The following is a 26,088-nucleotide window of genomic DNA, read 5'->3' as shown; positions in this document are numbered from 1 at the left end:
TTTGCTTCGTAGTCCAGCCAGAAACGTCCCTTTGATAAAGATATTAATGTTTAGATGTATCCGTCGCAATGTCATGCTGCGTCATATCTTTCGTGTATTCGTAATCGTCACACGCCAATTTCAGGCGATATGTCCGAGAAACTTTGGAATCACAAACAAACTCCCTGCCGATGATCAAATGCAAACCTCATACTGCGACCTACGCCGCGCTTTCGCTCTTCCGCCTTACATCCTCATCCGAGCTCGGTCTTATACTAGACTCGCTTGGTTGTGAATCAGTTGGGGGTAGCCAAGGCTCGGCGTCACCCAGTCTTTGAACAGTCATGCCTGCGTTCCCGGCATTCTTCATCCCGGATTCGAGCTGACGCTGATAAGAGATGCGACGAAGGCGCTCAGCTTCTGCGGGTGTCAAATGAAGCTGTTTTATCTCGTTAGTCTTCATCCCTTGCAGAATTCAGAATAGCGACACGCAAACCACCAGGAAGTGAGGAACCATGAAACGAGGGAAGAGAGGAGTGGGGGGGGGGGGGGGGAGAAAAAGGAAAATTAAAAAAAGGAGAGGGGGGACCCCAAGGGCCACGCATACCCCCAAAAAAAAGCGGGGGGAACCCCCGGCAAAATCCGGGCGGGGGGGGGGGGGGGGGGGGGGGGGGAGACATACGTAAATTTCAACAAGGATAGCGTGGATCACCAAGGCGAGCCATGATCCCGAATCAAAGACGGCTGTGAACCCGGCTGAAATCTCGGCAGGCTGGTGAGCGGTGATGCTGGCGTGGACAAGGACGCTGAGGCCGGGGTTCTCCCCCGAGTAGTAGCCGTCGCAGCCAGGATAGAAGCCGAGGACTTTGTTCTGGTCGTGACGGAAGATAAAGTCCACCATAGCGCACTGCTTTACTTGATAGTAGTTCGACTCAGCCGTGATCATGGCAGCGAGGTACCCAATGATGCGCATCGTGATGATGAAACCGGCCTGTGGGAAAGAACAGCTTCGTTAGCCCACGTGCAGCGGAAGAGTACGTGTCTTTCTTTCTGTTGGAACAAGTGATATCTTACGTATACCCAGGCTCTGAGCATCCATGCCCGGTGCTGCTCGATCTGGAGTTTCTTGATGTTGTAGATGGCAAGGGCAAGGGCTCCGAGGAACATGAGGCTGGCGGTGCCAGAAACAGTCTGCATGCTCACGCCACCGCCAAACGTCCGCCGTGCAATGAGAAAGACACCAATGATTCCCACTATACTCAGGAGAACGATGAGATACCCATTAAGGCGATGAAACAGGATAGCCTTGCGACGTATGACAGGGACGAATTGTAGACAGGCAAGAAAGCCTGCCGGTATGACACCCGCGAGGTGCATGATGATTCCGATCCGTGCCGTGCCCTTTTGAAAATAGTAGCACTCTCCCGGGAGCGCCCTCGAGTCGTGCGCCGGATTACAGAAGACGCCGTTGAAGTTGAAGTACATCATGCGGGCGAGTGTGAACCCCATCATACCCCCCGCGGTGATGACAAAGAGGGTGAAGTTGTACCCCTTCTTGAACCCGATGGGATTATAGACCTTGCGCGCCAGGGCAACGAAGCCGTTGGCTGGAGGTTTTGAGCATGGAGAAGAAGCTGTCGACATGATGGGAGGTGATTCTCGTGAGATCACGCGAGATCGGGGTGAGCTGAAGTGAGACAGCGCCGCCACTTTTCTCGCTTCCTTCTGTCTGTTGAAGAACGGGGGAAATGAGCTGCTCAGTCACAGATGAGCCTGAGCTAGGTTTAGGAGAGGGGATGGCCCTCATCATATATGCTCAAAAGGAAAGTTCTGGCCCTGAACAGTTGCCGGGGTCTTGAGCCAAGAACCCAAAGGATGAGAGGCGTTGCCTTTCTTTGTCAAAAGCAGGGGTTAAGGGCAAACAGCAAGTAAGAGCGGGCGAATGGCTGTACGCGATTGTCCACAACGCAGCAAACAAGGCAGGGTATGGCAGCATCAACCACCGGTTCTCCCGTAAAAGACGCATCATGGGGGCTGAGAACGTAGGATTGGTCGTCTTGACAGCACACCGAAGCCATGTCTCACGTGTTGCATGGCACCATGAAATGCGGACAGGCTTAGCTTGGAGAGTGCTTCCACCTGAGGACGTTGCAACTTTGCCCGACGTATTTCCCTCGGCCGAGTAGGTGGGAACAAATGGCCCTTTCGAGGACTGGAGCATACTTCTAGACATGCGATGGGGGCTGCTCCAGCCTCCTCGGTGTCGGGCGGCTAGATGTCAGAAGCTCGAAGCATGGGGCCCCCCTAGAAGCAGGTTACAGGTGGCGTCCGGGAAGGCATTACGGGACCTGAACTAAGAAGCCTACCGGTACAGCCAAAGCAGCCAGCGGCAAAGAGGATCAATGGCGGCAAGGGGACGGACTAGGCTCGACCTCGCGAAGCCTCTCGCAGTCGTAAGCAGTGCTCGGCCATCTTTGATTGCCTTTTGACGGGTGGGAAAAGGCCTGACGTGCATGTTGGTGTGTGTTGTACGGCATGCGGCCGTACGGACGAGATCGAATGCAAGCGGGCCGCATTAGTGCCGATACGGAGGGCGGGGCCGGGTCAGGAAGAGGCGAGATGGTTTAATGCGCCCCGTAGCGGTGTGCATGTGCCTCATCGAGGTTCGTCACATTTATGATCCATCGTAGGACCGTATAGGCGGAATCCGGGCCTTCGAAACGTTGCAGGATGGTCTGCGAGCAACGAACCGCGCTGCAGACGGCTGTTCGCCTCGCATTTCGCCGCTGCCGGATGCGTGCCCGCAACTGCGATGCGACTGCCGCAGTCTTCCCGCGCAGATTAGACATATACGATTAGGTAGCTAGGCGACGAATAGTGAGCGACTTGGTAAACCGTTGGTAGGAAATAGGCCCCGGTTGACCAAACTACATACCTCGTCTTTCAATATCCTTGAGAGCCGGGGATACAATGAATAAATTGTCCCAAATCTCAAAGAAGCGAGATTCACCTTCCACTGGTCTGCTGGGCCACATTGGCCTAGCAGCTAGGCAGTCAGACGGCGGTTTGAAGTTGGCAAACAGGCAAGCAAGGGGTCTCTATTCGGTCATTTGCCCACTTGTTTTGGGTGGACGGTGACCGACCTAGACCGTTGATGGGCGTTGAGAATTGGAGCTTTGACGTGGAGTGAGGAGGTTAGCAAGCATGGCGAGGAGGGGAACCCGATTTTTGGGCAGAAAAAGGAAGCATAAAGTGGCCCATCGCCGAGGCTTCTTCTCCTTCTCCTTTTCATCGCGCCATCGAATTTTTCCACACTAGTGTCTGGTTGACTGAGGTAGGAGGTAGAAGTCCGTATAGGCAGCTGCGCAGGCGTGATCGAATATGGAAGATATCCGTACTTATGCAACTGAAATCAACGTGAAAGACAGGAATAGGTAGAGGGAGAAGAAGACGGGGGATAGACGCCGGAGAGAGGCACAGAGGTTGGAAGGTGCTAAGGTACGTACCCATTCGAGTGTCCACCACCTCACCTTCCATCCTGGTTCGCTAATATGGAAGGTGAGGTGGGTCATTCGGTATCCACTCCCTCCGCCAACTCTCGACTCACGCGTTGCCGTCCTGCCGCATCCGCACCCGCGCCCCGGCCGCGCCTCCGTCCGTCCTCAATCGGCCCACGTCTCATCTCATCTCACCTGAGATCTAAGCATCCAAGTAAGCTCCTGCCAAACACGCATTCCACGCAACACTCACACAATTCAAGACAAGTTGTCAACCTGTCAATCTCTTTCTTTCGCCGAGTTTATTGTTTTTCTTTCCATCTCTCCCCTGCTTGCCTCTCAAGATGGCCCAAGCCCCCCTTCCACCCACCGTCATCGCCCAAAAACAATCTTTCCTCGCTACCCAGGCTCGTCTGCTCTCCCGACCCCTGCAACCCTCTCGTGCATGGCTCGCCGCCAACGAGGCCGCCGAGTCCTCCATCCCGGACCCCGTCGTCGAGCACGTCGCCGCCCGCCTCAACACGACCTTGCTGCAGCACTCGCGACGCGCCTACTCTCACCAAGCGAGCCGTCACGTCGCCGAGCAGATTGACGCGTTGTACCTATCTCAACTGTCGGCCGCGCGAAGTGACTCCTCCGAGGGTCTATCCCTTTCTTTGGACCTGTGTATGTTCTGTGTATTCCGCTCCGTGTAGCGCCAAAGACTAATGGGAAAAACCACCAAAGCCGAAGAGACTGCCGTAAGGTCGCTTCCCTTGGCATGGCCAGCCGGGCGTGATGCAACTAGCTTTCCTATGGAAGCCAAAAGGTACGCTGAAGTCGCTGGCCGCTTGAAAGAACTCGCCGAGAAGAGGCAGCACACCAGAGCTCGTGTTGAACGGCTACGGCGCATGAAGGCACTACTTGATCCCTTCCGCACCGGAGATGCCGGCGCGGGTGTGCAAGAGAATCTCGTCACCCGCGATGGCGAGATTGAAAAGGAGATGGAAAAGATGCGTGCCCTGCTGGCTCGTGTAGGTGGTCGTGTAGGACTTCTACCCAAGTCCACCGAGTCTGCAGACCTGCTCAAAGAGGGCAACTCCTTGATTGTAGAGCCTGTAGCTACAGGAGAGAAGCGCAAACTTGACGACCTTCTCGGCAGCTTCTGACTGGCCACACAAAGAGGCCCAAATTGAATTTCAAAGAGCACCTGTGGGAAAGCAACGGTAGGGTAGCTCAGGCATAAGGATTTTGTGTTCAAGTTGTATAGTGGCGTTAGGTTCTAGGCTTAAAGGATACCCCCGGATTTATGAAAACTACTTTTTTTCCCTGTAATCCCGGCACGTTCATTCTGGGACGTATATCAAGCTTGAAAGTCGAACGTGTACCCCAGGGAATCAACGCCAGGAGTCGCTCTTCGTTTCTTGCTAGCATCAGAGCGAGACAGCTTTGAAGCATCGCTGAGGTCCTCACTGGTAGGCCGGATACTCTTCTTTCTCTGTTTGATTTCTCCTTCCAGCGTGGCATCTTTGGCACTGTCATCCACGTCCAGACCTTTTGACTTCTTGTCACCTGGCTCTGCGGTTTTTGGAACTGCCTCCTCTTGGGGATATAAGCTTGGCCGCACAACCCGAAGGTTGCTAATAACCTCTTCTTGATCTTCATCCGTTACCTTGGAGTACACTCGAAGTCCCACTACAGCCACAGCATTCCATGGATCTCTCTCAAACTCGTCTTGTTCCTCGGCAGGCGCACCAGGGGGTGGCTGCGGGGGCAGACGGTCTGTACTGGGCTCCCGCTTTTCAACAGCGTCAATTTCAAGCTCCAGTTCCCGCTCAGAAAGTTCCGACATGGATGATACACTTGCAATGCCATCGTCGTCTGACTCGCATGGGTAAGGTGCGGAATACTCCGATGGGGGTGCTTCTTCACTCATCACCTCTTCGACATCTTGAAGGGTAGCCTCCTGCACCTCACTTCTGACTTTGACTACCTCGCGCCTATCGCCTCTGGAACGCTTGTTTGTAGGTTTCGGAGGTGTCAAAGATCCCGGGCTTCTCTCGGTGATTTGTTCCAGCATTTCAGCCGACTTAAAGACTTGAGGTATCGCTCTGTCTTTGTGGCGGGGGGAAATCGGCACGTCCTCACCTGCCATGGTACCTGAATTGGTTTGGCTGCCCGCTCCTCGCGAATCGTTTGACAAAGACAAGTTTTTGGTTGCAATCTCAAGAGTTTCATGTTCGGCTTCCTGGATTGTGACTTTGGCCACAGGGCTTGGTGGGTTTGGAATCGGCTCAGATTGCTTCGGCGGAAGGGGATTAGCTAGCCTTATATGTGCACGTAGCTTCTCTTTCGCTGCCTGGTGTTGTGCGATGCGTTTCGCCTGCTGTTTCTGAGCCTTTCTCTTGGCTTTGATCCTGAGGTAATGCTCCTGTTCTCTCTCTTCGAGGATCTTGCGCTTGATCTCGGCACGTCGCTTTTCCCGATGTCTCCTCTCATGTGCCTCTTTAGCCGCCTTTTCCGCGGCCGACTCGACAAGTTTTCCCTTGCTATGAGCAAGGTCATAGGCCAACCCTATCCGGATCAGCTTCTCTCGGCGGTTTTTGGCATTGTTGCGAATCACTTGGTCGATGGGAAGTACGCCATCGTTCCGCACCGCATCTAATTTGACAAGAACCTCGTAGCTACCAGCTTGAAGGTCGAGTTCAACATTCACAGATCGGTTCATGCGGTAGGATGCTTGACTCCGAACGACATAGTCCTCTTGGCCGGCTTTGTGCAGACGGAATTGCAAATCAAACCGGTATTGACCTTCCAAACCACGGAAGTATCGATCGTCTAGTTGCGCTAGTACGATCACAACCGGGCCCGACTTGGAGATTGTAAACGCGAAATACGTTTCGTGGTAGTCCAGGGTCCATGGCACTGATAGTGTTGTCCAAATGGATGTAACCTTCCACTCGGGACCGAATAACCGGGTAACATCAAATATGTTGTATTTTTTGAGGAGATCGTGGTACGAAATCCAGAAGGCGCCGTCGTCGCCAAACGTATGTTTGAGTTTCTGCAACCACTCAGGGGTCCATTCTTTGGAGCCATCGCCTGCTAATGGTCAGCGCGAGAACGGTAAGACATTATATCTCGAAGACGGAACTCACTCCAAGCTCCTTTCCATTCACCCTTTCCCCAGGGATTCTTCAGTAGAACCAGCCTTTGGCCATCCATTTCGACAGCCTTCATGACGCTGTAGGCGTGCATCTCGATAATGCCTTTACGTTCCCCTAGACCCCTTGATGCAAACCCAGTGGAGCACCCCAGAAGCCAGTCTTCGTTGACCTTTAGGAGTTTCTCTTTCCAGAAGTACTCCTTGTCAAGGATGTCTGTTGTGTAGACCTCTGAGGTTACGCCACCCGTAAGGTCCTCGATGGCCTCGCCCGTGAAACCACCTTCGATGGAGGCATAGTCTCCGTGCGCCTTTGCGTACGCCTTTTCGAGAAGCGGCAGCCATGTCTCGTTGGGATTCTCACACTGAGCAAAGTAAAGCGCGCCACTGTTTGACTGATAAATACGCCTATAGGCTTCTTCTGAATTGATGCGCTCGCGATCTTCCCAGAGAATTCGCTCCAAGTAGGGCTCGTCATAGTCGGGCTTGGTAAGGTACAGCTATGTAGCCGGTTAGAAAGGGCCTCAAGACTTTGTGGGGTCTTCTCGGACTTCTCGTCCAAGGTTTCCCCAACTAGACTGTCAGAGGGGCAATGGAGCATACCTTGTCATCGATGATCTCGCTGAACCACTCTCCATCGCGATGGAAGACAAAACCATACACGCCGACTTCAAGATTATGTGCAACGCAGACTCTCTCGATCAGGCCAGGCTTGTTACTCAGATTGCACAGCGCAGCCATGAGCCAACAGTCTCCATCTCGACCTTGGCGCACATCGTCCGCCGTAGGCCCGTCAATGTAGAATTGCGGGTTGTCGAAGATATCGACCACTCGCTTGACGGCTTTGGGCTGGAAAGCGGACTGCGGAGGTTTCGCGTCCTTGGTATTCCATAAGGTTTCGAGGCAGTCTCTGCGCCCAAACTTGAGATCAAACTCGATATCATAGTGAGGATCTCTGTAACGTTGATTGACTCGGCGACACTCGTGAACAATCTTGTCGACCTTGGCTTTGCAGACAGTCGCAGCCTCATCGTACGACGTCTGAGTGAAGATCCCAGTGGCTTTGGAAGAACGCTTCGCGACCCTCTCAGCGTATGCATTCTGAGGAATGACGGTGGTAGCTATTGGCATCAAACACAATCAAGTCAGTCTCACGTTGATGTCCAAGGCGATTCTCCGTATCAAGGATGCGACCGACCTTTTCCTGGAGTCTTGGTCGTAAACTTTGTCCAGAATTCGTCAATGATCTCCTGAGGAGGCTGTTGCTTCGTCTTTCGGGGTTTCGTGACGGTTACAGGCATGGTGGCTAAGTATGCTCGGCGGCGCGGGTGGGGGATCACAGACGACGGTACAACCTCGTCGGAGCTCGAGCTGGAGCTCGATAATACAGTGGATGCCATTACGTCTTCGGGGTCGATCTCTTTGGCAGTTGCCTTGGAGTCAAAGTAGATGATTGCAATGTTTTTGCGCTTGCCGACACTTGTTCAGCTGGTCAGAGGTAGCAGTCTCGGCTTATGCTTTCCTGTAAAGTGCGGCTTCAACTCCCGGAAGATTCGAACGTGAGCAAGTTTACCTGCCCAGCTCCAATGGGGTTGAGGTAGGAGAGAAGGAACCCACGAAGACCGTCTACGTGGGTCAAGGTCAGGCCGAGGGTGGCGGAGAGGAACAGCATACGGTGGCTAACTTTCAGCAGCAGGCCCATGCCGCGAGCGATGACTTATTTATCCAGCTTAGGCTGTTCCCGACGTTTAGCTTGTGGAATGAGGCTCTGCAGCCTGCTGCATCGACGTTGGGAGAAGTTCTGAGTTGGGCGATGTTGACCATCGGATGACCCAGCCGTACGGAAAGCATCTATAGTCTTACAACATGTTTGTGTGCGACCCTCGTGACATAGTCCCCCAGGCAGAATGAGGCGGATGGAAGATGGACAGGCCAAGATAGGTAGACGTGGATACCTATCAGGCTGCAACTCAAGCATGACGGCAGTTTTCTTACTTGAGATGGCGTGGTAATGCAGACTGCAGCATGCAAGTCCACCCCTCTCATACGTTGGCTGCATTGCAAAAGTCAGCGCTTGGGAGGCAGGCTGGGGCTAGCCGTTATTCTACCCCGCTTGGACACCAAGGCCGTGCCCTGGTATTCAGCATCGTACTTATTGATGACATTAAGGCTGGCCGACTTTCGACACCGGCATCCGCAGTGTGCACAAGTAAGCGTAGCCTGTTGCGGTACAGGTGATCCGGTAGCCTCACTCAGTCAGACACATGGATGGTGGAATACGCACGTCTACGCGTAGAATAGCCTGCCGACTCTACCGGCATGACGAAGAAGACGAGACGAACACCGACGTCCGGTTACACTTTCCTCGAAAGGATTCCGGGACCGATGGTCATAGCTTTCGGCGTGCCGTTCGTACCCACTCAACTCCGTGTGCACTGGTGCCTACTCATGACCTCATGTCTCTACTACGGGATTTGAAGCTCCTGAAAACCCACGCAGTCGCATTACGGTGTGTCATCACCTCATCCATCACATGGTCAAGCCTGACTGCATGTGATTAGGTGCTCTGCGAAACGCTGACTTGCCTGGTGTTCTTCAGCTGGACCACAGCTCCGCATCATCTCATACAGGTGCCGTCTATGCCAGGCCTAATCCTTGGCCTTGGAGTATCCCCAGAGTCGTTCTACGATTCTGCTGTATCTACTGAAAGCCGAGTATTTGTAAACTCCGCAATAAAATCATTCGTCGTTAGTCGTAGCAGAGCTGGCGTATCCTGTTCCTGTAGTCCTGGAGCCTCAAAGTCGTTCCTGTAGGCAGCCCAATGCCCACTGTCCTACAGAATCCCCTGTATAGCATCACCCGGTTCAGATCACCCATCACAACTGCGGCACGCCCTACCCCAGAAGAGACTCGGACAACTCAGACAACAACATCTTCTTTTTTTTGTGCGTCACGCCACAACAGCTTTGCCGGGGTGCTCACCATTCCTCCCTTCAAAGGGATCTTCTACTCAACAACCACTTCCACCGCCCCAAAACTCTTCTTCTTCATAAGATACTTGGATATCTCTCATCCCCTTCCCCGAGCCCCATCTTCCATCCTACGGATCTTCCCGACCCCGATATGCTGGGTCAGCAGTGCAGCCCATGGCCAGCTTTAGCTGTCCACTTATGCCCGCTGCCGAGCACAGGGGTAGTGAAGATTCTGGGCCGCGAACGACCCTGGAACCGTCGTTCTGTAGAATGCTCCCCTTGCTGCCGTATGCCTGAGTCCAGTTGCGAGTTAAGGAACAGACACCGGAAACAGAGTCGCCTCGTTGTTGGAATATTGAACCAGAAGCAGCATTGTCAAGCCAAGATCCTCCATAAGATGGCTATATGGGTCGTGAACTTTTGTTTCCAACTGCGCTGGATAAGATGCATTCAAACGTGCTTGAGACCATCCGTCGTGAGAGTCGTTTGCTATGAAGAAAGGAAGCCTTTCCCGTTTTGTTCCAGAAAATGAATCGTGTTGATGAAGGGGAATCCGTGTAGACGCCATGTAAAAGCAAAGTATGCCATTTGGCGGCATGCCCATTTTATGCATAGATTGAAATAATAACCAGAATGAAAGGTGGAAGTTGTAGTTGCGGTGATGTTCAAAAGGCGTAATGATTGGTCGTATTGCAGATAAATGAAAGCGACATCGCTGAAGGAATGCCACAAAGGTTTTTTTGAGGGAAGCTGCATCAAGACAAGCCTGCCTCTATCCTCAGGCCTAGCCCAAGAAGTCGCAACGTCCTCAAGAGAACATGTCCAGAGATCGCCGTCTAAGCAACGGGGGCAATGGGCGCAACAGCGGGCTGAGGGATGCCAGGGGCAGCCGACAGATCAACGTCGTTGGGGATTTCGCCGTTGGTGTTCTTCTGGGGGCAATCGCGGGAGATGTGACCGGCCTCGCCGCACTGGTAGCAAGTCTTGCCAGCAGTGTTGAGGGGACCACCGTTGGGAGCGGTGCAGTCACGAGAGATGTGGCCAAGCTTGCCGCAAGCATAGCACTTCATGGCCTGAGCCTGGCAGTCTCTCGCAAAGTGGTTGGGACCACCGCACTTGTAGCAGGTAGCAGGACGAGGACCACCGGTGAAGGCACCACGGCCGTAGCCGCCGTATCCGCCACGGGGAACCGGGGGGCCACCTCGGCCCATGTTGACGCCGGCGGGGTTGGGGCACGCGCGCTGCTCAAACATTAATAACCTGGGCATTGGTCTCTAAAAGCTGGAGTTTCTTACCGCAAGATGACCGGGCTGTCCGCAGTTGTAGCAGCGGCCACTGGTGCCAGCGCCGCTCAGACGCAGGGTTGGGCAGTCAGCCTGAACATGGCCGAGTCCCTGGCAGTGATAGCACTGCTTAGCCTCGGTGGTGCGGGGCAAAGGGCAACCGTTGGACTCGTGGCCGGGTTGCTTGCCTACAACCTGGCGTTAATGATATGCCTAGCAAAAAATTGAGGAGTAAGTGACTCACAGTTGTAGCAGAGGCGCTCGGCGGAAGAGCAAACCTCGGCATAGTGGCCAACATTGCCACACTTATAGCAGGCACGACGAGAGAGGGAAGACATTTTTGATATTGTGTGACTGAGACTTAGTGTTAGCAACAGTCTATAGGTCAGTGCTTCGCAATGTTCATCGGAGCCTCTCTGACGCAGCACAGCAGAAGCTCCAATGCTCCAAGTCGCAATCCAAAAAAAATAATATCGCAAGCAGCAGCAGCAAGCAGCAGCTTTCAGATCGCAGTGTAGTCCGAATTATCGCCTGTCCAATTTGGGAGGATCAGACGCGTCCAAGGCGGAGGTGCAAGCGCCGTGCTCCAGCTCAGCACCGGCGCGGAACTTTGTGCGCATATTGCAATTTTTGATGATCTTCTCCTCGGCAGAAAGATATTTCAGGAGCCGCCAAGTATCGGATCCATCTATTAGCGTGGTGGCGAGTAGCTGAAGTTGAGTTGAGGGATTATCCAAGCCGATCCACCGAGGGCTTTCTGGGAGAGCAGCGCATCGACTCGAGCGCAAGCGCGGGGCCGGGGTAGCGGGGATGATAGCAAGCGAGACGGCGCAATTGTGCGACTCCGGATTCAACACTGACGGAGAGCCGAGAATCGATTACCGGGTCGATGTGGCATGCGGCAGGCCGACGCGGCTGCGGTTGGATTTGGGAATGGTGGGCTAAATTGGATCGCTGCATTGTGTTCGCGGTAGGGCACACGACTGCGACGCGCGAAACTCGGCGCATATGTGCGGAATTGCGACCAGGCCAACAATAGGCGGGGTTGGCGCATCATCGAAGCCGGTCGCGTTGCGCAAACGAGTCCGACTACAGAGCAATGACGATCTGGATTCCATATCTGAATCGAAGTAGATAGGAAGCCGAATGTTGTAGTTTGCGCTCGCCGAATTAATTGTGTTGCGTTGCGATGCGATGCGATGCAAGTCGAGAAGTGTGGGCCGAATGCTGATGCCGATGCCGACGCTGATACTGGTGCTGATACTGATGCAAATATTGATGCTGACGGTGCGGATAGACTAGAGAAACGGCGGCCGCCGTCGCTGCTGCTGCTTGCTACTTGTTCCTCTTACTCGCTACCGTGATGGGCTGGGCTTTCGGGTGCGTCGTCGCATGCACTTGATGCGACGGCAAGGCGAAGAAACGTCACGGCACCACCACATGGCAGCAGGGAGCAGAGGACGAGGGGGGAGGGCCGGGTAGAAGGACAGAGGGGTAAAGGTAAGGTAAGGTATGGTAAAGTACCGGTAGGCGGGCGAGAGCGAATGGGAATTGTGCGGACAAGACGCAAAATGCAGGAACGAAGGGTCGAGGGCGAAACTCACCTTTTCGCGAAAAATTGCCTTTGAGAAAATCGGGGACGTCGAGTTTGTTTCGAAGAGAAAATGCGGTTGACTATGCGGGAAGGGGGGAAATAATAATTTGTGAAGGAGGAGGAGGGGTCTAGTAGTTGGGAGGAAGAGGTAAGCGCAAGTGGCCAGGTGAGAATGGAGTGAGGTAAGGCACTCGCGGTAAGGTACGGAGTAGGAGTAGGAGGAGTATTAGCGGGGATGGGTTCAGGTTGAATGGAACCGGGGACTAGGACCTGACTGAGGTGGGACTGGGACTGGAACGAATAGGTTGGATGGACCTGGAACTTGGAAGTGAGGTAAGGTAAGGTGGGAAACGGAGGACGGAGGCGAGGAAACGTGCTTCCGAATTATATTTCTCTTGCAACCGCTTAGGTTCTACTTGGTAAGGTACAGATACTAAGTTAGGTAGGTACGGATACAGATACGGTATTGCTTCCTTCCTCCCCATGATGGTACCTTCCATCACCCTTCAACACCTTACCTTCCCTTAGGTAAGGTACCTACATAAGATAGAATCGAATGGAATGTCCTTAAGCAAGGCAGGTGGCACCTCAGTTGACGACCTGCCTTACCTGAAGGTAGACTTTGGCTCACAAGATCATCGGACTTGACGCTGGCGAAAAATTTTCAAAACACCACACAGAATGAGGGCGAGTCGGAACAAGGTTCTTTTGGTGCCAGTGCGTGAGAAATGGCATCTACACAAGACCGGGAGGCTACCTTAGTAGGAAGGGGGTACATGACAAGGAAACAAGACATCCAAAAGAGGATGGCCACATCCATCACACCTTGTTTGGTGAAGTCTACCTACTTCCTCCGCCTTCTCCGCCTCTTTCCCTGCTTCTCGCCCACGGCCTCTTCCTGCTACTTCGACTGCTCTCCAACTGCCCTCGGTACCTGGCACTTTCTTCTTCTCCTTCTTCTTTTTCTTTCCGAGGGACTTGACACCAACAGTCAGTGACTGCTTTTCCAACCCCTTCCCCTCATGGGAAGGTTAGGTAGCGTTGAGAGGGGGAACCTCCATGTACACCACAACCAAGCAAACCCCTTCCTGAACTTGACGAGAAAGGAAAGGACGGGACTGGGCTGGCTGGATTGAGGTGCTCTGAGCGTGATGGGCTGGGTTTGACTGGGTTGGAGAAGCGCGTGTGGCAGGAGACAAGGAAAGGTGCGTGTGGGACGTCTACCTCGAATCGGCGTAGCGCGTTTGCACCAATCCAACCAAATCACTCAGCTCTGTCTCCTGGCTCTTGTTGGAGGCCATGACATTCTCAACGTGGGCTGGGACTCTGAGAGCCATCACGACTTCCCTTTGCCACTACCTTCCCGCTGGCCGATAGCCACAGAGCGCACACCTGAAAAGTGGAACTCGATCTGAGATGGTATCAACTGGTCATTTGGACTTTCGAGTCCGGTTCTCTCGTTGCGGACATTTGGAAACCTTGTACCTCACGATGCCATACCTACCTACCCAGCCCATGGAACTTGGAAGAGTTGCACTTGCGCTTGATACGCACCCGCTTAAAACTGCATCCCTTGCATTTGCGGCTTGCCCTGCACCTGCAGATTCAGTCACCCGCTGCTCCTCCCACATCCCACATCCGCCAATGACGGATGCTTTCCTGTCCATGATTCGATACCTACATTCCCTTCCCAAGAACCAAAAGCAAAGAAGGCCCAAACCCCTTTTTGATACTCACCCCAAGCTTTCAAGCTCATGTGGGTGGAAGTTCTTCCATGGGTATCAACTCACATTTGAGAGCAGGAGACAAGAGAAACATGTACACAAACGACGGAATTGATGAAAGAGTTCGAAGCCCATACGATCAGGATTCTGTCAGTCTGCCTCACATTCGGCACAGACCTTGAGAGGACGGGCGCGGACCACGAGGGCAGTTGCTTATCACCATGTCTAGACTCAACACTCAAGTGTCAAGACTACCTATGTAAAGCCATCGACCAAGAATCGTCAAAAGTGGAGGGCGGGGACAAACAAGTTCCCCTCGCCGCTCGGGCCAGGTATCACAACGATGCCCCGACAAGTCACTCTTTAGCCAAGGCCCCTACTCCTGGTAAGTAGTCATCTGTTGGCGAGACTCTCTTGACGCGAGTCTCGACTCTTCACCCCGTCCAAGCTCCAACTCACCTCGTTCTCACTTTACCGAGCGACGGATTCTCCTCATCCTCACTGTCCATCGTTCACCAGGGTCAACTTGATACGCCACATCCAGTCCACTAAAGACAGCCTGTATTATCAAACAAAGTTCAAACTTGTCCTACTCAGCTCGTCTTCCGCTGCGCCAGACCTTGCCAAAATTGGAAGCGCGAGGTAAGTTTCATGTTGTCCTTCTCACAAACCTTGCCCTCACCCTGAACAACCTCACCACGTGCTCACCCAACTCTGCGTTACATCTCTCGTCTAGCGACGAAGTTGACCAGCCAGTCTCACGTAACCACTCGGTAGTTACGGAGTGCGGACACTCGACTCCTGACGAACTAGAGGTCCATGTTCGCAACCTCTGGATCAAAGCACAGAACAAACACGAGCGCACAAACATCCTCTTCTACAGTATCCGTACAACAGCGCCTATCTCACTATCAACTTCACCATGTAGGAGGACCACAGCCACCTCTCCACGTGCTAGTCCTCTTCTGTTGGCACTTGCCTCTCAGTCCAGGCCTCGTAAATCCGCGCGCTAAGAGAAGACACTTGAGCAAACTTGGAACAGTCATCCGGGCCAACGGGGTCAAAAGCCCTCACAGTGCATGCCCACCTGAATGTGCCGCCCAAGCAAAGAGAACCAGACTGAAAAAGATATGTATCAACCCCAGTCCTCATGGCGTCCATGTGGCGGTTCCTGACCCGGTGATTGTCCGTGTGTCGCGACACTTGGACATGTCTCAACATCAATTCCCCGCCCTAATCCCCCTGGCCACAGGTCCGAGGCTCACTTGCAAGTGGCTTGCAGGGTCGAAAGGCAGGAATTTGCAATGGGAATAGCTCTGTGGACACCTGCATTCTCGAGATTCTGAGCTTGCGCAATGCAGCCCGGTAGGTGACCACGGACAGCTATTTCCGCTTGCTCACAGACAGGTTTTCAGGTATCTGATTCTTCCGCCTGGGAAGCCAGAAGCTGCGATGAGCATGCAGCACATAGGTAAAATGCAGCTTTACGTATGGGCTACCGCGACGGATTTGCTACTGCCTCGTTGATTCTGCAGGACGGGATGCAGAACTTTGTCTGACACAGTTCGTGCAGCCGCAGAATACCACCCGTACTAAGCGCACTGCTGTATTTCCGCACCGAAAGGCCGTAATACCCTTTTCCCGCTTGGGAGTTGAGATCAATCATCTTCTGCAGAGCCGCCAGGCCAGATCGTCCGGGGTAAACGTAAGCCCAGCCATGCTGTGGAACCACCCTCGCAGAACACCCCGCAGCTACCAGTCGTCATGCTGAACAACATGCAAGAAAGTGTACTGTGCAGTCATCAGTCTTTTTATACCCTTCTCGTAGATGTATTCTACGTGGTTCTCCATCCGAAATCGCTCGTGTCATGTCTTTTCTCTTATATTACACTTTCGTACTTACCTCTTGAATTGCCAAACATGATATTGTGGCCCCCAGTACGAACATCACCATACCGCGGCAATTCCAAAGTACCGCACGTCATGGCTTCTGCTTCTGCTTGTGCTGCCTTCTGTGCCAGATCCTCAAGTTGGAAAATAGTACTTCGACTTGTCAATGCTCTCACAAATACCGCCAGCGCCTACGCCGCCAAAATCATATAATATAATAAACAAGCCCCTTCTCTGTGCTCAAGGAGTGCGAGCCCTTTTCTTTTCCTTTCTTCTCTCTTGTCATGACCGTGGCAGGTCGATCCCCGTTTACATGTTTACCATGCACTCCTGTGTTCACCCATCCGCCCCCGTTCGGAAGGATGTGTAGGTAGTGGGGTAAGTACGTCAGTCATTGCTGCCGGGGCCATGGATCGGGGTCGAGCTTCCACGACATAGCTCACCCCGTCCTCTGATGCGTATGATGGGGGCCGAGGACCAGTGCTGCTTTCTCCGCGACTGGATGTTCCCTCGTTCGGCGCGGCGTTCGGGTTGCGCTGCCAGTAGATGCGGTTGGGGTCAACTCTCTGAATGCAACTTGTCAGTCCAAAAAACTTCCTCACGTGTAGTACCACACTTATAAGTATTACATACCACACTCTCTCGCCAGAGGCCGTAGGCTGGGGGCTTGGCCAGGACCGCCTCGCTGACCTCTCCTTGCTCCTCTTCATCGCGCGCCAGCACAACTCGGATTGGTTCTCGTGGTACAGCGTAGCCACCGGGTGCCAAAAGTTGCGGCATTGGCGGCCTGGTCTCATCGTCGACCCGCGGTCGGATGACAAGCATGCATAACCGGATCAAGCCGTGACAGAAGAATATCGTGACGAACAAAATAATGAGAATCAACAACACAGTGAACTCGCTACTGCGAATATTTTGTGTGAGGGAGAGTGCTAAATCTATTCAAGTGGTTAGTCTCTGATAATATTACGCCAAACAATTCCCATAAGCTGGGCTGGGGCACCACTTACAGACGGCGAGAAGGAGCGTCAGGAACCCGCCTGAAATGAAGCAGCGGAGGATCTGAGATCGCATACGCCGTGATTTTGGCCATGGAATACAGAGAAGAAATCGTTTAGGATGGCCCTCGTTGTTGCTGTCGTGTTGCTGTCGACGATGTGCCCGTCGTCTGCGCCGCCGACCTTCTTGTGCCATGTTCGCCAGATGCATCTCTGCAGGATCTGGCCCTGTGAACCTCCTCGTCCCGCTGGAGGTTTCGGTTTCGGGGCGCCGTGCGACAGGCGCTGGCATTGTTACGCGAGTCGTAGCTGATGGTTGTCCGGCTCTGCTCGTCGTGGGCGGTTCGGGGGAAGAAGACTCGTCGACTCGGTTTAGGGGTTGTTGCGATGTCGAATTGGGCCACGAATCGGCGCCATTGGAATCGCTGGTCCATGTCCTTGCGAGGTGTGGCAGGTTCAGACGGGTTCCTGGCAGTGTCGGGAGGCCAATGTTAAACCGTGGTGTTTTCGGGCTGTCGGATTCCTCGTCTCCTAGCCTTTGCATCCCGTTGCCGGGACGCCTCCGTGAAGAGAGGGAAGGCCTTGTGCCAGGCAAGCGCCGCGACCGAGGCCGTGAGCCCTCTTCCATTTCTGGTTGTGTAGATGGCCCTGCCAGAGCCTGCTGCTCGATATCCTCCCCCTGCGAGGAACGTCCTCGCCTAAGAAAATCCATGGCGAATAAGTTGAGTTGTATGCCAGACGCTTTGCCGTTGAGAGTTGGCAGATGAGCTGGAGTTATCACCGTTCAAGTTCCTCGCATTCTTCGGTGTATATGTTGGCTTAGTCAAGGTGAGCAGTCGTCGAGTGTTTCGTCGTCGTCCAGCGGCAGTCGTCAATGGCGTTGGAGGCGCAGAACGCAACGGCGAGGTTCCCCTGTTGGCCAGTTGCACAAAGGAATCGAGTCAGCCGAGACAGGAAGAACAAAGGCTATCTTGTCTCCTAGTGCGGCAGTGGCGAGCTGAAAGTAACGGGTGGAAAACGGCCGCAAAACACCAATGATGGTAGTCGATGAGTTAACGGCGCCTTGTTGATAAAAGAAGTCCCAAGGGATGAAAAGGGGCGCCTTGCGTGGTCGACGGAAGGCTGATATTCGCGTTCGCAGGAGCACAGTTTGGGGAAGAGGGTATCAAGAAGGGTAACGTTGGCTAGGTAATGTAGCTCCCGGAGCTAAGAGAACAAGCGACGGTCTACAGACAGCGTGACTTAAGGAGGAGGAAGAATAAGGAGAATGAACTAATCTGACAATGAGGGCGAAGACGCCAGGCGGGCTAGCAAGAAGCAGAAGATGAGGACAATGCCAAAAAGGCAGCTGGCGCCAACATGACGCTGGGCGCGATGTGGTATGGTGAAGAAAGAGGAACAGATCACAGAGGGACTGATAAAAGAAGGGAGCAAGTTACGATGGGCCAACAGGAACCAAGGTACAGGGTGGCAGGCGTTGTTTCCGAGCGTCCTCTTCGTGGTCCGCCGGCGACCTCAGCCAGCAGTTCGGTCCAAGGCAGGGCTAGGCAATGCGAGGGATGGTGTATGCAATGTCAAGCCAAATATGAGAGGTAAGGAGGCGTCGATGGGCTAACGAGTCTGGCGTCTGCAACATGCGGTTGGTCTAGATGTGTGTCGTTTGGGGATCAGTGTACGGCGGCATTGGACAGGACAAGAAAAGAAAGCGGCGAAGTTGGTCAAGCAGACGCCACGCCAGTCTCATCCCAGCATACGAGGGATTCTGCGACTTGCGACTCTGGAGAACCTGGAAGGGGGAGCAAGCGGACGGGATAGGGGTGTTTGAGAGGGCAGGACGAGAGTAGGATCTGACGAGGGAGAGGGGGGATTGGGGGAGGAAACGCGCAGGATCTGCAGCATCGAGGATGTGAACAGGTCGTAACGCCTACACAATATCTGCATTTAGACCCTTGCATCCTACCTACATACGACAGCCGCAAGGTAGTCTTGGCTTGGCCCAGACTTTGTTGTGGGCGATTCATTAGTGAGTGTACTTGGTACCTCCATACACACGGAGTATGGATACAGAGAGATGAGATGGGATGGATGAGAGTGTACTCGTAAGGTGAGGAAAGGAAGGCACTTCGTATGCAATGAAACTGAATCGAGGACGGCAAGGATAATGCAGGAAAACCTCTCTCCGTCTTCCTCTCTCTCCAGACACTCGCAGACCTACGGATGCTCGCAGTCTGAGCTCTTGAAGACTCGGCGCAGATGTAGCAGTGCTGGACGGGTCGGGTTCACCCATCGATTATTGACTTCTCTGACAATTGGAGTGTTGCACAGCAGTCAAGGGGGTTGCTTCTGGAAACTTGGGAACCAATCGTATGAGGCGAATGAGTTGACCTCCTCGGACACCGTCACAACTTCACAACCCTCCGCACAGCGCGTGGGACCTGCCCTGGGTACTCCGTAGAGTACGTACCGAATCAGGAAGGGCTCAGGGGGCCCGGCTGGAGATAGAAACGTGTTTCGGATTCTTGTGTCGACGCGCGCCAACCCTTAATTGGACTAGACCCATGAGGGCGCGCGGAAAGGGGTTCTCTCATTGGAGTCTCTGCTTGTCTTGAAGAAGGGGACGCCAACCCAGGCCCCCCCATGGTTTGGGCTGGCGTTTGGCGTTTGGCGGTTGGCGTTTTGAGTCTCCCCCCAACTTCACTTCACGTCTGCCATTTTGTCTTTCCAACTGCTTTGCCTCCAAAGATCCGTACCTCCGTCCGCACGAATATCTGTGAATGGCAATTGTAGGTGACATTGGCGGCAAGAATAGCAGTCTTTTGCGCCTCAGCTTAGCGTCCTTTGCGGATCATTCGTCTCGTTTGGATTTAGATGGTTCCCGTGGTCAAACTCCTGTGATGAACCCTGGCATCTACGTAGCACGGAGTACTCCTACGCAGTAATGAAAACCCATGCCTCTTGCGCTAATGTGGGGGTTATATCGCCTCGAACCTCCACTTGTAATCAGATATCTTCTAATAGAAAACATCCATGGTTCAAATGGGAGAGCAGCAGCCTTCCATTTGATTGTGTACGGTTACTACGCGGACATAGGTCTTGACAACAAGATTGCATCCATCACGCATTGTCACGGTGAGCCGTTGTTGGCGTCTTTCTCGTGTGCCATTACCTCAGCGTACGGTTTTGCCTCTATGGAGATTAGCTGCCGTGAGTACACGTGTGACAGCTAGAGAAGGTTTCGCGGTGTGCCGCCCAATTGAATCGAGACACACAAGCTGGGACACTTGACCATTCGGAGCCGACGCCCCTCCGCGTCACCGTCCAAAGTCACTGCATTCAACAGCTGTACTCTTTCTCTTTTCTACTCCTTGATTCGCACTCGGTCCGTCAGATTGCGCAATGTTCCGACCTCCGAGCTGCGTTTCTAATCTCTCTAGAAGCCGATAGAGTTCAACATCCCAGAAACTTCCGCATCACGGCCGCGCACCACACGATCCAAGGAGGAAACACGGGGCCCATGGCCCTTGCTGGACATATGGCTGTGGGCAGCCTAGCTAGCTGGACATGCCCGTGACATCATCTCATTACAAGAGTCATTCAATTGGGGACCATGCCTCTGCAAGCCGAATTACTCCTTATTGAAGCTACGGTGCTAACTTGGTATTTCCTGTGAATCGAACCACGCGATCTTGTCTCAAGGTTGCCCTTATGAGACAAAACGAAGACACATCGGATGAGCATTTCTAGGCCGTGTTACTCGCGAACAAACACGCCTCGCCCAAACTCCCTGCGTAAGCCATATGCAGCTGGCAGCCGCCGGTATCGGCATTTTCCTACAATTCCAACCGGCAGTTCCCGAATATGTCTGCCCGCGTTTGCGTTATCTGATCTATTCCAGTGTTCACGAGATTCTGCCATGATCAACACCGGAAACTCATGCTCGTGTCCCGTTTATGCCCCCCTGCTGCCATACTGGGATGATGTGCCTTCGCAGATGGCACTTACCAGGGCTTGGTATGAGTTGCTAGGACCAAACGTTCCTGGCTTGCTTGTGATGCGATAATGCATGGATTGTATATCCGTAGAGCGTCTCTGCGCCGCATATGCACCGCACAGTCCGCACCGAGAGCATGCAGGCAGAATATTGAGTTGGTGCAACATCAGAAGACGCGGACTAGGCGTTGACGATGTGGCTAGCATGGAGAAAGCCCACTGGTGGTGGTTTATTTCACCGCAGCTCCCCCAGTAGCATATTCCGATCAGACGACGCGGAAAGTACTATCACAATTTGTTAGCCCAACGTCAATTGTATCGCGAAAAGAGATAATGCTCACCGATGGGCTCCGTTCCGGGCGCGAACTCGACACAGTTGACGGTTCCCTTATGACCCGGAAGCTTGTACAGGAGCTTTCCAGTCTCACTAGACCAGATAGTCGCAGTACCGTCTCCGGACCCGACAGCCACCTTCTTGCCTTCGGAATCCCAGCTAGCCTTGATGAGGTTCTTCTCCAGGCCCATGGACGCGCCGTCGAACGTTCTGATGGCTCTATCGGTCGGGGCAAATGGCCGAATGTCCCATGTCCTCACTGTGGAGTCCATGGCATATGAAAGCAAAGATTGCGAGTCCGGAGAGACTCTGAGGGAGGTGATCGTATCTTGGTGTCCCAGCATCGAGTACACGACCGATTTTTTGCGCAAGTCCCAGACTTTGATGTCATTGTCGATGCCTCCCGTGTAGACCTCGTTTCCAGCCTCTGACATGGCAATGGCCGTAATGGGAAATTCCGTCTGGATGTAGTCTGCTGCGTTCTTTGATCTCGGATCCCACAAGCCGATAGAGCCGTCGTCACTTCCACTAACTAGCATATCCTCGCCTCGTTTGCTGAGGTCCACTGTATTGACGATCTCTTCGTGGCCGATGTATCTTCGTATTCTTGTTCCGTTCTCGAGGTCCCAACTTGCCAGGTGCATGTCTGCCGAAGCCGAGAAGACTATTTTGGAGTCTCGCGACCATTGGAGGTCTAGAATTGCGCCTCGATGGCCGTTAAGAATGCCGTAGTTTTCGCAGTCCCCATACGTTCGCCACAACACTACTCGCGAATTAGTTTCACCTCGCCAGCGATAAGAAGATATTTAAACTGACAAATGCTTCTGTCCATAGATCCTGAGGCAATGAAATTGCCCGTTGGGTCGAATTTCGCAGCAAAGATCTCGCCTGAGTGACCAGATAGTTCCATGACCGGTGCCTGCAGGTTACTTGTGCGCGGTGTCTGTCGGCCAGGCCGTCAGTAAATTTCCAATTGGCAATGAAGAGTAGTCGCATACCGCCTGCACTAACGCACTGCTCTTTCCCGAGGCGTTCAGCCTTGCTAAAGCTCCTGTTGAAGATCCCACATTCTGACGCTTGACGATCATCTGGCTTGCGCCGAGCTCGTCATCCGCCGGTCTCTTCTCAGCAGACATGGCTGCAGTCGTCGAACGTGTTTCTCGAGGCTCGTGGGTGTTCTACTCGAAGCAGGATCGTCGTATGGCGTGAATCGTGCTGATTCGCGTCGATTTGAATGTCAATTGAATCGGGCAAGCGGTTGTTGACTAGAGAAAATGTGTTGGCTGAGGTCATTGGCCCATGCGAGGTTGGGATGTGGACGGAGCTTGCTTCTGCCGATCCCCGAGCTAAAGGTGGGACCTCGATTCAGAGGACCTGGAGAGTCCACCTCGGTGCATCTCCATACCTTGCTTCGAGGTACACTACCATACCTAGCAGTGCGTAAATTACCTCTTGGGTAGGTATCCGTGCCCAGCTTTCATTGCACTTCCCACAAGCTTATCTTATCTTCAACCTCATCGATGTCCACGAACACCAGCTGGCACCTCACGGTTCATTCGAGCCTCTCGTCCAACTCCGATCAGTGCGACAACCGACGACGGCAATAGCCCTTGCGACCGCCGTATCCACCGATATCGAAGACTTGCGACTGCACTTCACTGTACGACGTGAACGGCTCCAGACAACCCACGTGAACGACGCAACGTGCTTGCGATCCGAGGCGGCAGCCACTTCCGCGACACAGCCCGGTACCAGGCGTCCGACGCCAGCGATACTTCCCTCCCTTACTATTTGGCAGGCGTCTGCGAGGAATCATGGCCGCAAGCAAGGCAACCCGCTTGGGAGAGGAGTGCGTTTTCTAGCCAGACCCGGGCGTGGGTAGACAGAAGCTAACAATGCAGCAGAATCTGGAAGTACGTTGCGTGGCACCTGAATGCCCAAGAACGAACAAGTCTGACGTGCTTGATTGTAGAACCCGCATAGACAAAGTCAACGCCGAGCTCGTCACCCTCACCTACGGAACAATTGTTGCGCAGTTGTGCAAAGATTACGATAGCGACTATGTCGAGGTCAACAAGCAGCTGGACAAGATGGGATACAACATCGGCCTTCGTCTCATTGAGGATTATTTGGCAAAGTCGAATACAATGAAGAGATGCGCAAACTTTCGCGAGACCGCAGACGTCATTGCAAGAGTACAGTTTCCCTGACTCATAAAGTATTGAGCCTGCATGCTGACCATTGCGCACTAGGTCGGCTTCAAGATATTTCTAAACATCACGCCACAGGTGACCAACTGGACGACGGACAACAAACAGTTCTCGCTTGTGTTTGACGAAAACCCTCTCGCAGACTTTGTCGAGCTGCCCGATGACGAGCGAGCGCAGGATGAGCTCTGGTACTCCAATATCTTTTGTGGAGTCTTGCGGGGAGCTCTTGAGATGGTGCAGATGCAGGTCGAAGCGCACTTCATCAGTGACGTTCTGCGAGGCCATGACACGACCGAGATGAGGGTGTCATTAGTGCGGTACATTGACGACGAGCTTCCCCCCGAAGATGACTAGATGTGATTGCATCTTTCCACGCAACATTGTTCTTTACCATAACCAGACGTGCTACAATGGATTGTCCCGCATCGACACAAATTTACTATCTGTCGATGGAAGTCTGGAAAATAGCGCGCAGCCTCAATTCCCTGTTCGCTGGTGGAGATGGAGGGCGAGGCCAGCTTCGTCGCTCATGATGATGCGCCAAATGCACCTCCATGGAATCATGAAGTAGGTGAATAACGCGGCCAGGCGTATATCACATATAACAAGATGGAGACAACTGGTGAAGCACCTAAGCCGCAGACATGACCTACACGATATCAAAGAGACTTGTTCATACGAAAGCCACCACTGCCAACGTGAAATCCCGAAGTTGAAGGCGATTGTTGATATGATATTGCTATAATTGGGTACAAGGGTGGGTCAGACTAGTTAGGGAGAAGATCATCTACTGAACTGGGCGTCTTCAAGCACATGATTATACGTAGATGTGGTTCTTTTCAAAGTTCCTTCGGGCAAGCTGTGTTTGCGGCGATTCAGCCTCTATTACCGCATGCCTTGAAATGAGTTTCGAGACAAGTTGACTTTCATGGAATTGCCCAATAGACCGACGGTAAGTATTGAACTTCATTCAGTGAGCGCTTAAGAAAAAGAGATTTCACCACCGGTGTGGCTACGTCTCTTGGTGCTCATGCTTGGAGTCGAACTCGAGTACTCGTAGCCTGTCGCCGAGTAGGCTGTGGGCGAATTGATTGTTGACCTTGAACAATCCCACCATCCAGCCGGTTTGTCCTGAACCACCGACCTAGAGGGCGGCCTTCTGTTTCTGGTGACAGCAACTGACTTGAGGGAATATATGAGGGCTTCTTGTAGCATGTGCGGAAGGTAAGGAAGGTATGACCAACACCTGCCTTCAGGACTGCCGGTCGATCTTCGGGAAATGTGGGGCATTACGGGACCCGTCATGGGGCACTTAGGACGGCAATGGAAAGTGCCCGGATCCTTCTGACAAAATGGTTACAGTACGGAGAAGCCGTGTGCAGCAGCAGCAAAGCCGGGCAGTTCGCAAAAAGAGTATAAGCAGCAAATTTACACACATGGCAACCAAGTATGCAATCTAAGCAGGATTACCAGGCGACACCAATTTGCGAGTCTTTAATGTTCATTTGCCCTTGCTTCAGTTTATTGGATCAAATGTTTTCAAGTTTACTCCTGTCGAGATGATTATACGGAACCTTAAGCTTGCTCGAGAGGTCCGTGCCACGGCCCATGGCTTGCCTTTCATTTCCCGACTGAAGCTGTTAGTTAATTATGGATACTTAGGCTCATAGAACCTGCGAATGATCACAATTACTCTTTGGCTCAATGCCGGATGGGGAGAACAAGCCCCTTTCGATTCCCAGGCCTCAATGCGTCATATCGGTGTTGCAGAAGCCGACGTGCAACGGACTTGCCGGTACATAGGTAGACATCTGAGCGTGAGGGAGCATGGAACGAACCACCTCGGTTCTCTATTCACAAGCAGGTGAGCGCATTGATTGGAACAAGGCTGTATAGGAAATGCAACAATCGCATCCCAGGCGACGTTGGAGTCATTGGTCGTACTCGTGTCGCGCGGCGTGTTCAAGATGCTTTTGACATTGTGCCTCACGTAACAGACAGGTCAAAGAAGATTATACACCTGAGGCGATGCTTCTAGATGTGCATGGAGCCTCCAGTCAGCTTCAGAGCAAGAAACCGGTAGAAGGGAGCGGGAGGCGGGATGTCGGATACCAAGTGCCTTGGGCGGATCGTGAATGGTAGTCTCTGTCAGAGCTCTCCACCTCACGCCACGAGAAGCTGGAGGGCAGACGCGTCTATGCCGGACAGGATCTCATTTTGACTGAGACGTTTGATGAAGCGCGTTTATTGGTGCGGCCCATTCAAGATGCGACGTCAGCAGAAGTGTGAAGATTGGCTATGCTGGTGGAAGCGGCGCGCAGCTAACACCCGGTACCGGGTCATAAGCTCGACGTGCCACAACGCGACTTCCAGCATGGCACCCCGGGCTCCCATGCCGATGAGATAAGGTACTTGAGATCACTACCTTAGCTCCAGGGAAGGTAAAGGACCTTAACGTGGGTTGGTGGGAGCACA

General features: G+C 53.2%; 7 protein-coding genes across 7 annotated transcripts; 2 read left to right on the top strand and 5 right to left on the bottom strand.

Annotated features, from left to right (window-relative positions):
* Positions 1 to 199: 199 nt before the first annotated feature.
* Positions 200 to 1,623, bottom strand: CCOS01_08695 (uncharacterized protein; the record flags this gene model as incomplete). The annotated part of the gene is made up of 3 exons (XM_060456856.1): positions 200 to 418; positions 662 to 970; positions 1,054 to 1,623. 3 exons carry the CDS (start codon positions 1,621 to 1,623, stop codon positions 200 to 202), a joined length of 1,098 nt encoding a protein of 365 aa, XP_060313130.1.
* Positions 1,624 to 3,820: 2,197 nt separating this feature from the next.
* On the top strand, positions 3,821 to 4,624 carry CCOS01_08694 (uncharacterized protein; the record flags this gene model as incomplete). The annotated part of the gene is made up of 2 exons (XM_060456855.1): positions 3,821 to 4,142; positions 4,203 to 4,624. The coding sequence occupies 2 exons, from the start codon at positions 3,821 to 3,823 to the stop codon at positions 4,622 to 4,624; spliced, it is 744 nt and encodes a 247-aa protein (XP_060313129.1).
* A 194-nt stretch (positions 4,625 to 4,818) lies between these two features.
* CCOS01_08693 (calpain family cysteine protease) lies at positions 4,819 to 8,320 on the bottom strand (the record flags this gene model as incomplete). Its single annotated transcript, XM_060456854.1, has 5 exons — positions 4,819 to 6,557; positions 6,614 to 7,118; positions 7,222 to 7,739; positions 7,817 to 8,087; positions 8,192 to 8,320. 5 exons carry the CDS (start codon positions 8,318 to 8,320, stop codon positions 4,819 to 4,821), a joined length of 3,162 nt encoding a protein of 1,053 aa, XP_060313128.1.
* Positions 8,321 to 10,426: 2,106 nt separating this feature from the next.
* CCOS01_08692 (zinc knuckle) lies at positions 10,427 to 11,211 on the bottom strand (the record flags this gene model as incomplete). Its single annotated transcript, XM_060456853.1, has 3 exons — positions 10,427 to 10,831; positions 10,886 to 11,061; positions 11,118 to 11,211. The coding sequence occupies 3 exons, from the start codon at positions 11,209 to 11,211 to the stop codon at positions 10,427 to 10,429; spliced, it is 675 nt and encodes a 224-aa protein (XP_060313127.1).
* A 4,732-nt stretch (positions 11,212 to 15,943) lies between these two features.
* CCOS01_08691 (uncharacterized protein) lies at positions 15,944 to 17,791 on the bottom strand (the record flags this gene model as incomplete). The annotated part of the gene is made up of 4 exons (XM_060456852.1): positions 15,944 to 15,982; positions 16,525 to 16,647; positions 16,715 to 17,019; positions 17,092 to 17,791. 4 exons carry the CDS (start codon positions 17,789 to 17,791, stop codon positions 15,944 to 15,946), a joined length of 1,167 nt encoding a protein of 388 aa, XP_060313126.1.
* Positions 17,792 to 21,304: 3,513 nt separating this feature from the next.
* On the bottom strand, positions 21,305 to 22,539 carry CCOS01_08690 (WD repeat domain-containing protein; the record flags this gene model as incomplete). The annotated part of the gene is made up of 4 exons (XM_060456851.1): positions 21,305 to 21,354; positions 21,411 to 22,166; positions 22,220 to 22,346; positions 22,402 to 22,539. 4 exons carry the CDS (start codon positions 22,537 to 22,539, stop codon positions 21,305 to 21,307), a joined length of 1,071 nt encoding a protein of 356 aa, XP_060313125.1.
* A 678-nt stretch (positions 22,540 to 23,217) lies between these two features.
* On the top strand, positions 23,218 to 23,967 carry CCOS01_08689 (transporter particle component; the record flags this gene model as incomplete). The annotated part of the gene is made up of 4 exons (XM_060456850.1): positions 23,218 to 23,252; positions 23,308 to 23,316; positions 23,376 to 23,598; positions 23,656 to 23,967. The coding sequence occupies 4 exons, from the start codon at positions 23,218 to 23,220 to the stop codon at positions 23,965 to 23,967; spliced, it is 579 nt and encodes a 192-aa protein (XP_060313124.1).
* Between the last annotated feature and the right edge of the window lie 2,121 nt (positions 23,968 to 26,088).

This window comes from Colletotrichum costaricense, assembly GCF_030867565.1.
Source record: "Colletotrichum costaricense strain IMI 309622 chromosome Unknown Scaffold_8.1, whole genome shotgun sequence".
NCBI lineage: Eukaryota > Fungi > Ascomycota > Sordariomycetes > Glomerellales > Glomerellaceae > Colletotrichum > Colletotrichum costaricense.
The sequence above is the reverse complement of the archived record's forward strand: the minus strand, read 5'-3'. Positions and strand labels throughout refer to the sequence as shown.